The sequence below is a fragment of the Loxodonta africana genome, chromosome 2, assembly GCF_030014295.1.
Source record: "Loxodonta africana isolate mLoxAfr1 chromosome 2, mLoxAfr1.hap2, whole genome shotgun sequence".
NCBI lineage: Eukaryota > Metazoa > Chordata > Mammalia > Proboscidea > Elephantidae > Loxodonta > Loxodonta africana.
The window spans coordinates 101597737-101613209 of record NC_087343.1 but is presented as its reverse complement, the minus strand read 5'-3'; the positions used below and the strand labels follow the sequence as shown (position 1 = coordinate 101613209).

General features: G+C 35.8%; 1 protein-coding gene across 17 annotated transcripts in view; it reads left to right on the top strand.

The window, feature by feature from the left end:
* The window catches only part of MCTP1 (multiple C2 and transmembrane domain containing 1), a 632230-nt gene that overhangs the window by 529908 nt on the left and 86849 nt on the right, over positions 1-15473 (top strand). For all 17 annotated transcript variants that reach the window (XM_064274169.1, XM_064274167.1, XM_064274164.1 and 14 more), the window contains one exon: positions 11438-11491. In XM_064274169.1, coding sequence (XP_064130239.1) covers positions 11438-11491 — 54 coding nt within the window. The remainder of the gene's footprint in view (positions 1-11437; positions 11492-15473) is intronic.

Below are 15473 nucleotides of genomic sequence, written 5' to 3'. Positions count from 1 at the left end.
ACAACTAAAAGGGGTACGTGAATATAATGGTTGCAGCATTAGAGGTCTGTCCATGAGATGCAGAGTGTGCAGCAAAAAGACATTTAGATTATCCTGGGTGTGTGTGTGTGTGTGTGCACGCTACGTATGTAAAGAAATGGAGGGAATAGCTATTAATTTGTGATCACAGCTCTTATTTCACCCTTCATTTTGTCCCTTCCACACAGTAACTCCATGTTTGCCTTTAATATTTCTTGAGTTTATTGGCTATCCTTTTACTCTATTCTCAAACTGCAGCTAAACTTAAAATTGGAAAGATAAAATTGTAGAATGGTGGGAGATAAATGTTTCCTGTACGTGACATGTCAGTTCATATAGAGAAATGTGTAATGGAAAACTCTTCTATTTTTAAAAGTCAATTTACTAAAGATACCCCTCACTGGAAGGGAAACTTCTTTCTTTAGAAGAAAGACTTCAAAGTTAGTGGTAGTTGTCATAGAGGATGCTTACAGTTACCCTCATATTTTGGCTCCACCCCCATTTCACCCTACCCTTCAACCTGCCATCTTTCTGAATCCCTCCCACCTGGTCAGGTTCTCCAGAGATGCATAGGAGAGTATAATGAGGCAAAGAGATACTCTCTGTTCTTATAGAGGACTTATACCCTGATGCCCAGCTTTTTTTCCACCAAATGAACTGGCTTGGCAACCTTGAAGGAAACCTGAAAGTCTCTCTCCCGTAAACAGCTGGTTTTCTCTTATTTGAGCCACTATTGACTATGAATCAGAGTTAACTCCACAACAACAGGTTTTTTGTTTGTTTGTTAATTGACTCCTGGATGTGAAAAACTAACTCGCTAGATTCCCCTCAAAGCCTCCCATGGATCCAAAGAATTCACCACCTGGATGGTTGCTCTAAGTGTCCAACCCAAGTGTAAACCAAGTGCTTTTACCATCTCAGCTCTCTTTCCAGTCAGCCCCCATAATTTTGTCATTTCTGCAATTGGGAAGTGAGACTTAGGAGAGGAGAAAATGGATTTCCACAGTTTTTGTCTCACGGTGGAGGTGTTATCCTACCTATTTCTAGTGATTTCCTGTTTTTTGTTCTAATGATTACAGTAGCTGAACACTCTCCTCCTGATGGGGAGCCAAATTTCTCAAAATATTATCCTGAAGGAGGTAAGATGTAGAACCAATATAAGCACATTCTGGCTGACTCATGACCCCATAACTAGTTTGCATTCCTAGCCCTGTGTGGTGGGTATGTGTTGGCAGAGGGTTTTATAGGATATTTGTGGAGACTTATTGTCCCTGGTATAGAAAGGCAACGAGAAAAACAAGTCCTCAGTTAAAAACTAAAAGTGGAAACCAAATAATATGGCTTTGTCTGCTTGTGGAAAATGTTTATAAATTGAAACTATTATTAGGAATCCCCTGAGAGTTTTGTATTCATTATTTCTGTAGTATTGTATACATTTGTTAAGAGTATTTAACTTAAAAAACTTTCTACCATCCTGCCCACAGAACTGGAATAGTACGTGTCGGTGGCCAAACAAAAGTATGCTTTCGAGAGCATTTCCTGTCATTTGTTACTGAATTTATTCCATTATACAAGAAAACGAAACTATCTCTTATACCACATTACTTATTTCAAAAATAACTCAACGTCTGTTACCATTGCTTAAATAAGAGAAAGTCATTCACCTAAACAAAGTTTCCAAGTAAATTACATGAACAGGAAAAACATCTTTAAAGCAAGTGTTGCCACCACTCTCTTCCATTTGGCAGAGGCTTAGATCCCACCCAAACTTTGAAATTTGGAAGATCTGAGGGTAAATTCCAGACCTTCCATTTATTAGTTATACGAATTTATTTATTCTCCTAAGCCTCAGTTTCCTCATTAACAAAATGGGGACAATACCTACATTTTTGGGGTCTTACAAGGATTAAAGAGAAAACACAATGTGTTGAACATATAACGAGATCTCAAAAATGACAGTTAAGCACCTTGCCTTGTGTAAAACCAGACAAGCCAATGTGGGTAAGAGTGGCAGTTTTAACGTTAACATAAACCACTACCTCTCTTGAAGAGTTTCTTTGTTAAGACTTATTGAAGAGCATGGTTTTCTATGGCCATTTGCCATTCTTCTTGGTTTTGAGCTTGTAGACAGAATAGCATTGACACAGTAAGATTTCATGTGTCCATAATTCTCCTGCTATGTATATGGAAGTTCCACACACACACACAAAAAAAAACTGTATTTTATTAATAAAAAGGCATACAAAGAAATTTGAACAAAAATAATCTTGTACAGGGTAAATCTTCTTAGTAACTGAATTTCATGACGTGTTACAGGTCATATTTATAGATATTTAAAAGAAACACTTTTCTTGATTATTGCAGTACACAGGAGCACTGGTGGTGCAGTGGTTAAGTGCTGGGCTGCCAACCAAAAGGTCAGCAGTGTAAACCCACCACCTACTCCATGGGAGAAAGATGTGGCAGTCAGCTTCCATAAAGATTACACCCTTGGAAACCCTATGGGGCAGTTCTGCTCTATCGAATAAGGTAGCTATGAGATGGAATAGACCAGAAGGCAATGTGTATTGTAACATAGATCTCCACCATGTACAGTACATAAAGACAAAGGCTGGCAACCACATGAGCTGAGAACAGGGTATTTCATTGAAACCGTTGTTGAGTCCAAAAGCTAAATACTCCTTCCTAAAAACCTTACTCTGGATATCAAGTAAAAGAAGGGGAAAAGTGAACCTGTACCAGCAGACCAGGCCTGCAGACAGAGACTCATTTTAATAAATCAGAATGGAACATGAAAATGTCAACTTAATCAAGCACTTAAATTTTATTAATCAAGCCTAATTTTTATGAGTGCAAATAATCACTGAAGCTGGAAAAATTTGTTCTCAATTGCATCAGAAACATAATTTTAATATTCAATGGACTGATGAATTTAAATGGAGAATTATCTTTATGAAACATGCTCTTCATAATTCGCCATTAAATGAGAAATAAAAAAAATCAACATAAATCTTATATAAAGGTTATTTAACTAAATGTTGGTATTAGAAATATTATAAATGCATTATGCACTAATTTAGCAATAACCCAGTACACTATGTAAAGCCGAAATAATGAGCTGACCAGGGAGGCTTTACGTAGAACATGGAGAATTGTGTTATATTGCAGGAGGCTCATGATACAATTGTTATAGGGATTTTGTGTGAGATTTCATGAACATTCTTTTCATTCAAGCTGTTACACTACAATTCACTGTTCACCACAGACATTCTTCCCAGTTCAAATGTAGGTCTAAACCCATTAGAGCTTACTTTTGCAAGGTGATTATGCTATACAAAAAATTTTAAAGTATTTTTATTATTAATTATAAAAAAAAGGGATGTAAGGAAAGAACTGAGGTTTTCTACGTAATTTTTGGCATTCAAAACATTTCATTTTTCAAGTTAAATTTTCTGTCATAATGTTCTACTGCCTCAAAATATTCTAGGCACATAAAAAAAAAAAGTAAAAGAAAAATCAAATTAGCGTCAGAGTAGTTTTTTCTACAAATCTACACCCATTTCCCCCACCACCTCCACTGCCCCCGACATACTGCTTAGAATAGGTCGTTCCTTATGGATTTTTAAAGAGCGAATCAAATCTAACAGAGCAGTGTAGTTCAAAAGTTTGTTAACATTAACCTCCAAGGTAAAATGTTTTTTTCCAAATTCTATTATTTTAAGTTTCCTAGTGTTCCAAAGGAAACCCTGGTTGCATAGTGATTAAGAGCTATGGCTGCAAACCAAAAGATCAGCAGTTCAAATCCACCACAGGCTCCCTGGAAAGCCTATGGGACGGTTCTATTCTGTTCTATAGGGTCGCTATGAGTCGGAATCGACTCGACAACAGCGGGTTTGGTTTTTGGTAATATTCCAAAAGTATAGTATTTCCCAATAATATATGTGCTAAACTGTGTATTTGCCTGAAAAAGACCTTTGTGCCTAATGCAGCTCTAATGCTTCCAGACAGTTATGATGGGGTTAGAGCAAAGCACATCCATGAGAAGCCTGGAGGGCATGGTGCTTATACCAAGGTCATAGCAGTTCCCTCTTCCTGTTTGGCAGAAAATGTTTTGAATAGATAATGTGGACCCTTCATTAGAAGCTTAAAAAATAAAAATCCTAAGGTTGTTTTTAAAGTGTGAAGGCATTTAAAATCATGCCTTTTATGTTACAGATTTGTAATTCTGAAATGGAAATTTGGTTTTAAATATAGAGGTTTAAGTACATCATTTTCTCTTTTATTTGAACTCTGTTTATTATTAACTTACAAAAATATTTTCCTATGAAACATTAAAGCTTATAAAATAAATTTGTGGTAAGTCTAATTATCTTTTGATTTCATTTGGAGAGTACATTAAACAACTCAAATATTTGGCCTTTTGTATGTGTTTTTTTTAACCTGACAAATATTATAGTTTCAAGAAAGCATTATTATTTTGAAAACACATTGTAGCTTAATAGTTGACCTATTTTTCCCTACTCAACTGAATTAATATGCAATATCCTAAAGGTACCAAGATTAGATTTTCCCTGCAAGCAAAAAATACAATACATTGTGAAGCCTTTAGATGGAGACATAGTTCAAATAAACAGCGGAATTCTGTTCACAGTGCTTTGTGTAAGTATAAGATTGAGCATTTAAGAATACTGAAAAGGGAATATGAAAAGAAACCCATTTAAGATGCTTATACTGATTATATAATTTGTATTAGTTATTGTTTAGTCTTTCTTAATGGAAGAGTTTTTCAGCATATTAAGCTGACACCTAAAAAAAAAAAAGAAGGTTACATACTCTTGGCCGGTAAAGTAAATTTACTGTCCTTGCACCTTACACAAAGCATATTATCCTGCAAATAAGAATACTGTTGTTGATGATGCAGGATACAGGCTATATGTAATCAGTGGCGTGCATCAAAAGTCATCTGATAGCCACATTAAAGCCACATTTCCTATTAAGAATCAGCCTAAATTACAACATGGCACTTCCCAGAATGAGCCAAGGAAATGCATTCTGCAAGAAGAGATAATTGTATTTGAGTGTCTCTAAAAATCAGGAAGTCTTTTAGCAGTAAGTACTAATGCTTTTCTTTTTAGTCTGCCTTCTCTTGTACTGCAATATATTCAGCCTCACTGGCAAGCTTATCACACTAATTATTATTACATCTAGTGGTTCAGTTATCTTGATGACTACTGTAGCTGACATACTCCAAGGTCAAATCCTTAATAGCGTGAATCAGACTAAGCTGCCATCATACACGCAGTTGCTTTTGGTTAAAACAGTATATCCCAGATATGTTTATGAGTTTTATTGTTGTTACAAACATGGAGTAAATTATGTGTACAGTTTAATTGAAATATTCATCTTGTAAAACTTCCTTCTCAAAAAATCTTGTGAGAGGCAGGTGTCCTGTTGTGAAAATGGTTTTATTGACTACAAAAGTCTTTAGCCAGACCTCAGGCACTTTCAGATGCTCCAGAATAATCTGAGCGATCATATGCATCTTTCTAACCCGTAGACATGCAATAATTTCATTTTGTACTTACTCACAAGTGTAATAAATCCACTGACACACAGACACATGTCCTGGTTGGTTTGTGCACACACACACAAAGCGATGTGAGTAAACTCCAGACCGTGTTGAAGAATGTGTTTCCCTAAATTCCTTTGTATCTCTAGGGTGGAAGTAGCCATTTAGTTTGTAATGGATCCAAATATAAACATCTGTATACATTTGGATGCCCTATAAATATGAAATTAAATATGGAACTCCTTTTCTTTTATGATCATTTTCTTTCTTTAATTTTTTACTACTGCAGTTGCACATCTGGGCAGCAGTGCTTTCTTCTTTAATTTAGATGCGTTGCTTTTTTATAGATCGTGTTTGAGTTGTGCAGTTTGAATTTGTGCATCTATTCCTTCTGAACACAGGAAAATATCCACTTAATTCAAAGATTTTTTCGGAGGGGAAAAAAGTAAACATAAGAAAGAAGCTGGCAGGTTTGTGTCAGCTTTGGCTTTCGAGGGTTTTGAGTTTGTAGGACTCAACACTTATGTTACATACAAGATTAATATCACTAAGATTCTTTTGGTTGCTTTTTGTTTAAAGGAACAGAAAAAAGTGAAAGACTTTATCCCTGGGAAAAATCATAATATGAAGTGTTTGAAGAATTATGCTGAAATCTTTTAACCCCCTTTTGTCACTTTAGTTAAAAAAAAAAAAAAAACCCAAGTTGATATTCAGAAATAATAAATAATACTCAGTGTCACGTGATGTTTTTAATAATGAAGTTTACCTGACTCTAATTTTCCTCTTCCTTTCACTGTCTTCGTCTTTTTTTTTTTTTCCCCTTTTCCTAAATCCTTGTGGTTGTCTCCCTAACACGTTATTTGTCTGGTGGAATAAATATAACATATTGTCATATTTTTATTCCTATTACTAACATCATGATTAATATTTTCCAGTCAAATAACATTTTATTTCATTGCAAATCATAAAGAATTTACTTGTGCTGCATTACAGTTGAAAGCCTTGCAATAGTAAAAGAGCTCTTATACAACCCTATATGATGTATAGATTTTACAGATGCAATTTTTTTCCACCTTAAAGATGAATTTCTAAAATGTATAGCCACATATTGTATTTCGTATGTTCATAAAATGATCCAACAAACATCAAATATGAAAGATTAAATATTATGCTTTTTTTTTTTTGAATGTTACTTAATCTTTGGCTGTAATGTAGCTGGCGTGCTACGTTTGAGGCCTGTCTAAGTGTGTTTTTTTAAAATGTCATCTTTATTAGTATTACATTCAAGGAATAGTACCAAGAATCAGTTTCTTTCAAGACCTTCCTCCAGTGTGTGGCATATAAGTCTGAGACGAGCGACATTACAGAAGGTCATGTCACTTTTAACTGCTTGCATTACATCTTTCTGATTTCCCTAGTGCCCTTCCTTTGTTTGATTAATACTACTTGCTTTCAAGCAAGGTACCAGAAAGCATAATTTGGAAAGAGGATTCTAGAGCCTATCTAAGATGTTTTCCCTCAAAAAAAAAAAGGAAGACAAGAAAAAAAAAACCCAACTTGGTAAATGGATCTTTTCTAACACATGCATTTTTTGTCATACTTTTTTTTTCTTAAGGAAATCCTACATATTAAAGTTTTGCTGACAAATGTTTGGTCAACTGGACTTTGTGTACTTGAAAACAAAACTATGTAGTGCTCGTTTGTTTTCATTTGAAGGAGAGAGATCTGGAATTTGAGACTAGGCTTCCTTTTTTTATTTGTTTTCCTTAGTTAAGTGTTAAACTCCAGCACTCTTCCTAAATAGCAGGTGTTACTTGAGTTCTCTGGGAAAGGTTGCAATTTCGTGCAGTCATTAAATGCACTTCAGTGATATATACAGTTTGTTTTTAAAAGCTCAGTTTGCAGTTTCTGTATTCATTGCATTTGGCCAGAGATCGTGTCATAAAGCATAGTTCAGCTTCAGAGACACTCTTGCCCTCAAAGCCGTTCATTTCACTGGACCGCAAAAGCCTGACGATCAGTTGTGAAAGCATCATCATTTTAATTTGCAATTCTTATCCACACCTCTCCCTGGGCCCTGTATGTGTTTCTTAATATCAGTGAAAACATAAATCAGAATTCTGTGTGCCATTAAGAACACTGAATATTTTCCCAGGAAAAAAAATAATTTCCAAAAATTCATGTTTAAAATATTAAGTTGATGTTTTTATTAATAACATATTTGCGTACTTATGTTGATATAGGAACTGTGCTAAATGCTTTATATACATTATCTTATTAGGTCCTTAATCAGCACTGTGGGACAGGTGCTATTATTGTCTTCATTTTCCAAGGTACCTTAACTTCACCTGAGCAACTTGTAATAGTGGGGTACATTCTGAAGTAGCTTAAAGGCATCTGTAGAAAACTATCTCTATTGTAAATCCTCACTTGTGGATGTTTATGATGGAACGTTTAAAAGGCACTGGAGGAGAGGAAAAGCCCTCACCAGAGTGCTAAAACCCAACACAAAGGCCTCTCACTAACACAACACTTTTCTGCCAAATTTAAAAGCAAATGGTTGTGTTGGGTGGTTCTGGCTGCACATTTGTGGAGCAATTGTGCATAGCCAATTACCGTCTCGTGCAGGGGAGAAACAGTTTGGGTTTTGCAAAATGAAGAGTCTGATTTCTGTGGGCCTTCTTTGAATCATCTTTGCATAGAAGTTCCACAGCTGGTTTCTAGAACATGTAAAATTAAGCTGTTGGTTTGTTTTGTGGTTCAATAGTATTTTGAATTTTTGAAAATGGTGGAGGTCTCAAATCTAAATATAAAGGTTCAATATTAATTTTTTCTTTAATTTTCAGGCAAATGTTTGAGAACATTTTGAATATTTGCCTTTATCAGTCTGCATCATATATTAAAAACAAAAAAACCAAACCCGTTGCTGTTAAGTCAATTCTGACTCATTGCAACACTACAGGACAGAGTAAAACTGCCCCATAGAGTTTGCAAGGAGCACCTGGTGGATTCAAACTGCCAACCTTTTGGTTAGCAGTCGTAGCTCTTAACTACTACGCTACCAGGGTTTCTGTATCATATATTATGTAAAAGTTCTTCCAGGTGAGCTAGTTCAGTTCTGTGAGATAAATGATAGGCACTTTACCAAAAAGCATATCCAAAGATATGAATAGATAATGCATTCATCGATTGACTTAATCAACCAAGCATTTCTTGAACAGCTATGATGTGCCTTGCAGTCTGCTAGGCACAGACACCATTCTGCCTTCATCGCCCCTGCAGTATGGTGATAAGTACTGCAGAGGGGAGGTATATAATACATTCTTAATAACAGCTAGCTAAAACGTGGTTTGAGTTCATCCACAGGACTACAAGTGGAATATTCATTTCATTTTCCACAAGCTATTTGATATATGACCCTGCACAGGTAATTATAGCAAAAAAAAATTAATTCTAAAATTTTAAAGATCATTTTATTAGAGGTACAAAATAATAACCATAAAAAAAAAATCATGTGAGGGTGAGGTGACTTCTTGGTGCCACACAGTTTACTGATATATTGTGGCTCCTTTTCCTTTTTCAAAGCTCAGTCACAAGTAGCCCAACTTTGAATAGCCTGGCATACATTGCCTGGATTGTCACTCTCGTTCTCTGTATATTTGTGATGTGACTACTTCAAATTTGAGGAAATTAAAAGTTAGCATGAAAAGTTATCTGATAGTCCCCATTTAAATACTACTGGATTGTAAGCCTCTTGAGGGCTACTGTGTGTAGAGATGAGGTGCCTATGTGTTATTCAACTTTGTATCGCCACAGTACCTAGCACTGTGTGCCTTGGGCAAGGGGGTTTATAACAAATGCTTATGGAATGGTTGAATATAGTTAGAGAGAATGGCCAAGTGTCCTTCATTCTTGCTAAGACTGAATTGCTTTATCTGTCCCCAAATTAAGTGTAAGTTCTCACGAGATACTGGATACAGCACATTGTTATACTGTGGTTCTTTTGAAAGGTGGCATGTCCAAATGAAACACCACGAAGTTCTACCATGTAATAGAAAATTTAAAGTGTGATGTTAAACTGGGAATAATCTCACCGGATATCAGATGATTTGGGTTACATATTGGTTCATGAGACCTGGAAATGTTATTTTTAGGATTAGTCAATGCTTTTCGAATACTTATGAATAATTATTAGGAATAACTGAGAATTCTAACATGTTTTCTCAGTTTTTATAACTCTGAATAATACAGTCTTAGTTATTGAAGTTTTCATTCATAGCAAATTCCTGTCCATATCACAAAGTCAGATGAAAGAAGGACTGGGTGTCTCTATGTCCTAAAATTATAGGCTCTGGTAGAAAATGTTGAAAATATTTGATAACCATAATTCTATTGATTCTATCCAGAGATAGAGACTAGATTTTTTTAAAAAAGGCATCACAAGAATTTTAAAATGATATTAAATGGCATGTATACAACCATCAGTTGGCATTTACCTGAATTGCAACCCCTCCCAAAAGCTTTTCAAATTTTGGTTTCCATGGAATGTGTGTGTGTGTATCTGTGTGTGTGCACGCGCGCGTGCGCGTACACACAGATGTATAAAATCATCAAGAAATAACTAAAATGGGGTAAGGTCCAATTCTTAATGCCTGCAGTTATATACTGTTCGAGGCAAGAGGGAATTATTTGGCAAATCCAAAATGACTATTCCATTCTGCTGAAGTAGCCAAACTAAACCGAAAAAAAGACCAAACCCATTGTGTCAAGTCAACTCTGACTTGTGTGGATTATCTGGAAATTTAATTTTAATTCTCTGTAATTTTATACAAGAATTATATTATGAGAATGGGCATTATTGTTAAATGAAAATGAGAAATGTATCCTATACTCAAGTATGTATAATATGTGTATAATATGTATATGTATAATGTATGTATAACGTATAATGTATATGTATAATATGTATATGTGTAATAGGTGGATATGCATGCATTTTATTTAATGGCTCATATCCACCTACAGAGGTTATTTATATACACATACTATACATACTTGAGTATAGGAGTATAGCTTGCATGTATTTTATTTAATGGCTCCTAGTTTGGCTGCTAACTATAAGTAGCTCAACTAGGAGCCATTATATAAAACGCATGCATATCCATCTACAGAGGTTGTACACATGTATTACACATACTTGAGTATAGAAGTATAGGATACGTTTCTCATTTTCTTTTAATAATAATGCCCATTGTTGTAATATAATCCTTGTATAGAATCACAGAGAATTGAAATTAAAGTTCCAGATAACCCACAAAAATCAACCCAAAAAGTAATACAGAGATGGTCAAGAATTGACTTTTATTCATAAGAATTAGATTTGAGGCAAAAAAGCTGTTGTTGATCTTACGCCGTAGATCGCCAGCATGAACCAATTGAAAGATACAGTTTTTTAATCTTGGAATTTGGTGAAAAGTAAATTAGGAATAGCAGACCTGCTTTATGCTTAAAGTGCCAGGTGAATATAGACAGCAGAGTAGGTAAGAAGGAAATTTCCTGGTTTAAAGCATCCACCAAATTAATGTTAGTTTACCTGATGCATATTTCAAATTCTTTAAGTTGTCACAGAGCTTTTCATACAAATAGGGTTTCCCTGACTAGATTACAGTTCCCTGGTTTTGATCAATTAAAGGCGGAGCATTTTCCTAATCCCTATCTCTAGATCAAATGTTCTCTCTCGCTGCATCTGTTTCGAATGTTAATAAAGTTCTCATTTCCAAAAGACTCAAAATGACAGAACAAAATTTTCTCCTTTAAGATCATGACAACGACTTCTGTTTCTGTCTGCAGGTAGTAGAGGACATGCTGGAGGACGAGGAAGAAGAAGATGACAAAGATGACAAGGTAATTATCTTTCCCAGCACTTGGGTACCTGGGGATGGGGAAATGTAGACATGACACTGTTTTCACAGACAGTTAAAAAAGGACTTGAAGTGTTTGAGTCCAGAAAATTGGACAGTGCTGTTTATCATCCTAACAATGCCACTGCATGTTGCAAAGAGGGAGAGAAGGCTATAAATCCTCCACGTTTTTGTCCAGAGCTGGGTCAAATATTTTTCTGCCAGGAACAAAAAAATAATTCAGCTTGTCTGGAACTTGATAGCTCTCATGAAGATAACGGCAGTGACAACTGTTTTTGAAGGGCAAAAAACTGTCCTATCTTGAGTATTACAAATTGGGCTACACTTTGGGGGGAGAGGAAAGTGGAAAAATAGCAGCAGTCTGCATGAGTTCGAACATGGATATTGTCATCTGTAATTTCAAAAATTGTTCAGCAAAAGGACACATATGTGTGGAGTGCTCCAGGCTCCGGAGGAATTTAAATAATGCAGGTACTCACAGTCACTGCCTAGCTTTGGAATGGCCCTGTGGCTCATAGGTCTGGAAAGTTCATTCAGAGAGGCTCATATTCCGATTGCAGGTTCACTTGGGCACAGTGACCGTAGTAAATAACAGCTAGTTTCTAAGACTGCTTGGATTGGTTGTCCCCTGGGAAGAGGGGACACTACAGAAAGGAAATTAGAATGACCTTGCAATGCTGCAGCAATGGCTGGGGTTGGAAGGACAGCTTTCTATGGCAGGAGGATGGTGATACTGTCTTATCATTTCTCTGGGCATTTCTAGAGTGAAAATATAAAAAGTCCCAGAGTAGGACTGGGAAGAAGGAGAGAGAATAGCATTAATTGTTTCCATATTGTTCAGCATATAAAACCAGGTAGACCAGTGTCTATCTGACTTCTGTTGTAGTAAAGCAATGAAATTTTTTGAAGAAAGGAGAAAAACAGTATATCTTAATTTATGCTCTTGACCTTTGATTCCGGCAGAGATGTACAGTTATATCCCAGTGTAAGAATTTGTGCGCGGGAAGCAAGCATTAGAAATGTCTGAAAAAAACTCACAGCGATTAGTTAACCTCCCAAATGATTTTTTTTTTCTTGACTGATATTCAACGCTTGAAGGAAAATGGAAACATGGACACATATACACACACACGCACACACCCCCTTTCTTTCCAATGCTATTTCAAACATTTTTAAATTGAGAGAGCTTTTAACGTGAAATATTCTTCTGTACATCATTTAATCATTAGCAACATCATCAAACATAAACTAACAAAATCTCCTTCCTGCAAAAACACATATGTACTTGTTTTCAATGTTAAATAACATGAGCATACACTTCTGGCAATAAATGATATGATTTATTGTTAAGGTCAGTTGTAGAGCTGTAAAGAGCTTGTATTTTAACTCAACATGCCAGCTCTGAATCATCATTTCTCTGCTGATAAACACTGAGCTGCCATCCATTTATGGCCATTTCCCCTTGCTTGTTGCTGCTTTATCATTAAAGCCACCATAAAGATCCATCCCAGCAGCAGGCGTTTCCCCAGAAATGTGAATAAATGGAAACCCTTAGTGAAGTCTAGTACTTCAATGTCCCTGCTTGAAGCCAGCCTATATATATATATATATATATATATACTTTTTTTTTTTTTTTTTTTTTACCAGTTTGTTGATATTCTGCACCGCTAACCTCCCCTTTGGATGATCATTTTTCAATAGAGAGGATGTTGGGAGTGGGAAACAAACAGACATGCCTTGTTAACCATCTCACCAAAACATAGATGTCAAGTGGAACATGCCAGGGTGGAAGCAACACCAACTCTCTGGAGTGGCATCTATTGTAATCTAGTGTTTAGTTGCCTGAAATCGACACCCTGGTTCTAACACATTTTCAGATCTAGTTACCAAAGTTGATTGAAACTGAGCACTTAAATTATTTACTGTGTGAATTCAACTCTATTCTTCTGTACCAGATGCTTACACACGGTGTGTTTTTTATATGAAAGGATTGTGAGCTGATTTTCATAAATCCAACCCTTTATTTGAGGAATATATTTTTATTAATAACACGATTGATGGCCTAAAAATCGTATCTGAACAAAAAAAAGAAAATGGCAAATGTAATAATTTACAATAGCCTTTTAAGTGCTGGCATAATAGAAGAGAGAATCTTAGAGTGGACATCTTGAAATATAAAGTTTTTATTATAAGAAATGGAAGTATGAAAGGATACTCCAAGTTTCCATTTACCAGCGTCTGTCTCTTTCCCAGCTCTCACAGTGGGAAATGTTTAAGTCTTGACTATCAGTATGTCTGCGTAGAAGGGTAATTTCCTACTTTAAAAAATTCATTGGTTCCTCTATTTAAAGTTTGTGTAGAGTCATGCGTAATGGAATTTTGTGAGAAAACAAATGTGTTTTTTGCCATACGAGCAGGTACTGACCTCTAGCTCTCATTATTTCTCTGTTTTCTCATATGGTATAATAGTGGGGTCAGGTCAGTGGGTCCTCTTATAGGATAAAAGTAAAAAAGATTAATAAATGTGCCAAAGCCTCACTTTAATTGAACCTGAAGCATATGTTGCAAGTATGTAAAATATGTCCCAGATGTTTCACCAGGGTTAGTGTCTTAGCTTTCCCTGATTACCACAAGGCAGAGCTATTAGTCCTCTAACCTTTGGACTTGGGGGTAAATGGGGTATTACGTGGCACAGAACGAGAGCACCTGTTTTCCATTCAGCAAAGACCCCTGGCAGGCTTTGCGTAAGCTCATCCATATGTTTTCACTTAGCAGATTGTTAGGCGATTATGAAAAGTGTCTTTCTTTAGAGCCAGCGTTGATATTAGTCACTCACAATGAAAGGGCAAGTCATTGGCTACTTGACAAGGTCCGTGTGGGCATAAGCCGAAGTCGTTTATTTCATTTGAGCTTGGAGTGTTTTCCCTCAGCATAGGTATATAAATGGCAAAGTCACTGGTGTAAGGAGAAGTAGATAAAGATTATAATTAGTTAAAACACTAGTTTTGTGATAGCTTTTCATTAGTACTGACTTTAGCACCCAGAAATTGGTGAGAGATAAGTCATGGATGAGTTTTTACCTGGGATCCCAGATCTTGAAGTTTTTTTCAGATTATGGTCTTATAAGTTTTTTTTTTTTTCCTGAGTTCTTTTTTATTAAAGCTGCTAGTCATTATTCAGTTGAGGGTTTGTGATCTTCAGACTTATCCTTCGTTCTAGGATCCATTGTCCACATTTGCTTAAATCTAAAATTAGGTGGCTTTTCTCTTAATCCAATTCTGGGATTTTCACAAAGGCAGAGAATATGGGTTTTAAATGGTAGGTCTTAGTTATGAATCACTGACTTGTTAATATTTTTACTTATCTGTATTATGTAGCAGCACTATGTTAAACTGTGCTAGAGAGGACCTTTTTCCTGAATTAAATGTTAGAAAGACATCATACTGCGTTCTCAATTCCCTTTGTTGTACAGCTTTCTCTCAGTCGTCAACCACAAAGCCACAGTTATGATCTGATTTTGATCTGACACCAAATTTGGCCGATGTGGTTAATAGCAAATACGACTTAGCTAAATTACCTTGGCGGAGCTATCAATAAGCCACATGATAGTGTTTTTCACTATGTTATAGATAATAATACAGCAGTCAATCTGCATAATCTAGACATCTAATTAATAAAGATCAGCTTTGGTTTTGTAGCTTAAAAAGTTTAGGCATGCTTCCCATGGTGCTTCCTAGCCTCGTAATAAGATCCAGCTGCAATATCAGGAAGCAGAAGATAGAATGCAGACTTTCCTCAGGAAAAGCATAGATTCAAATGCATGGCATTCTAGTAATGTTTATTGATAAAAGATATTAAAATGCTCAGGCATTTATGCTTACACTGCTTCTTTTTCTTCTACCATTATTGCAAGGTTAGTGTGTTTCAAGATAACTAGATGCCATTGAGTGAAACGTATCAGAGTT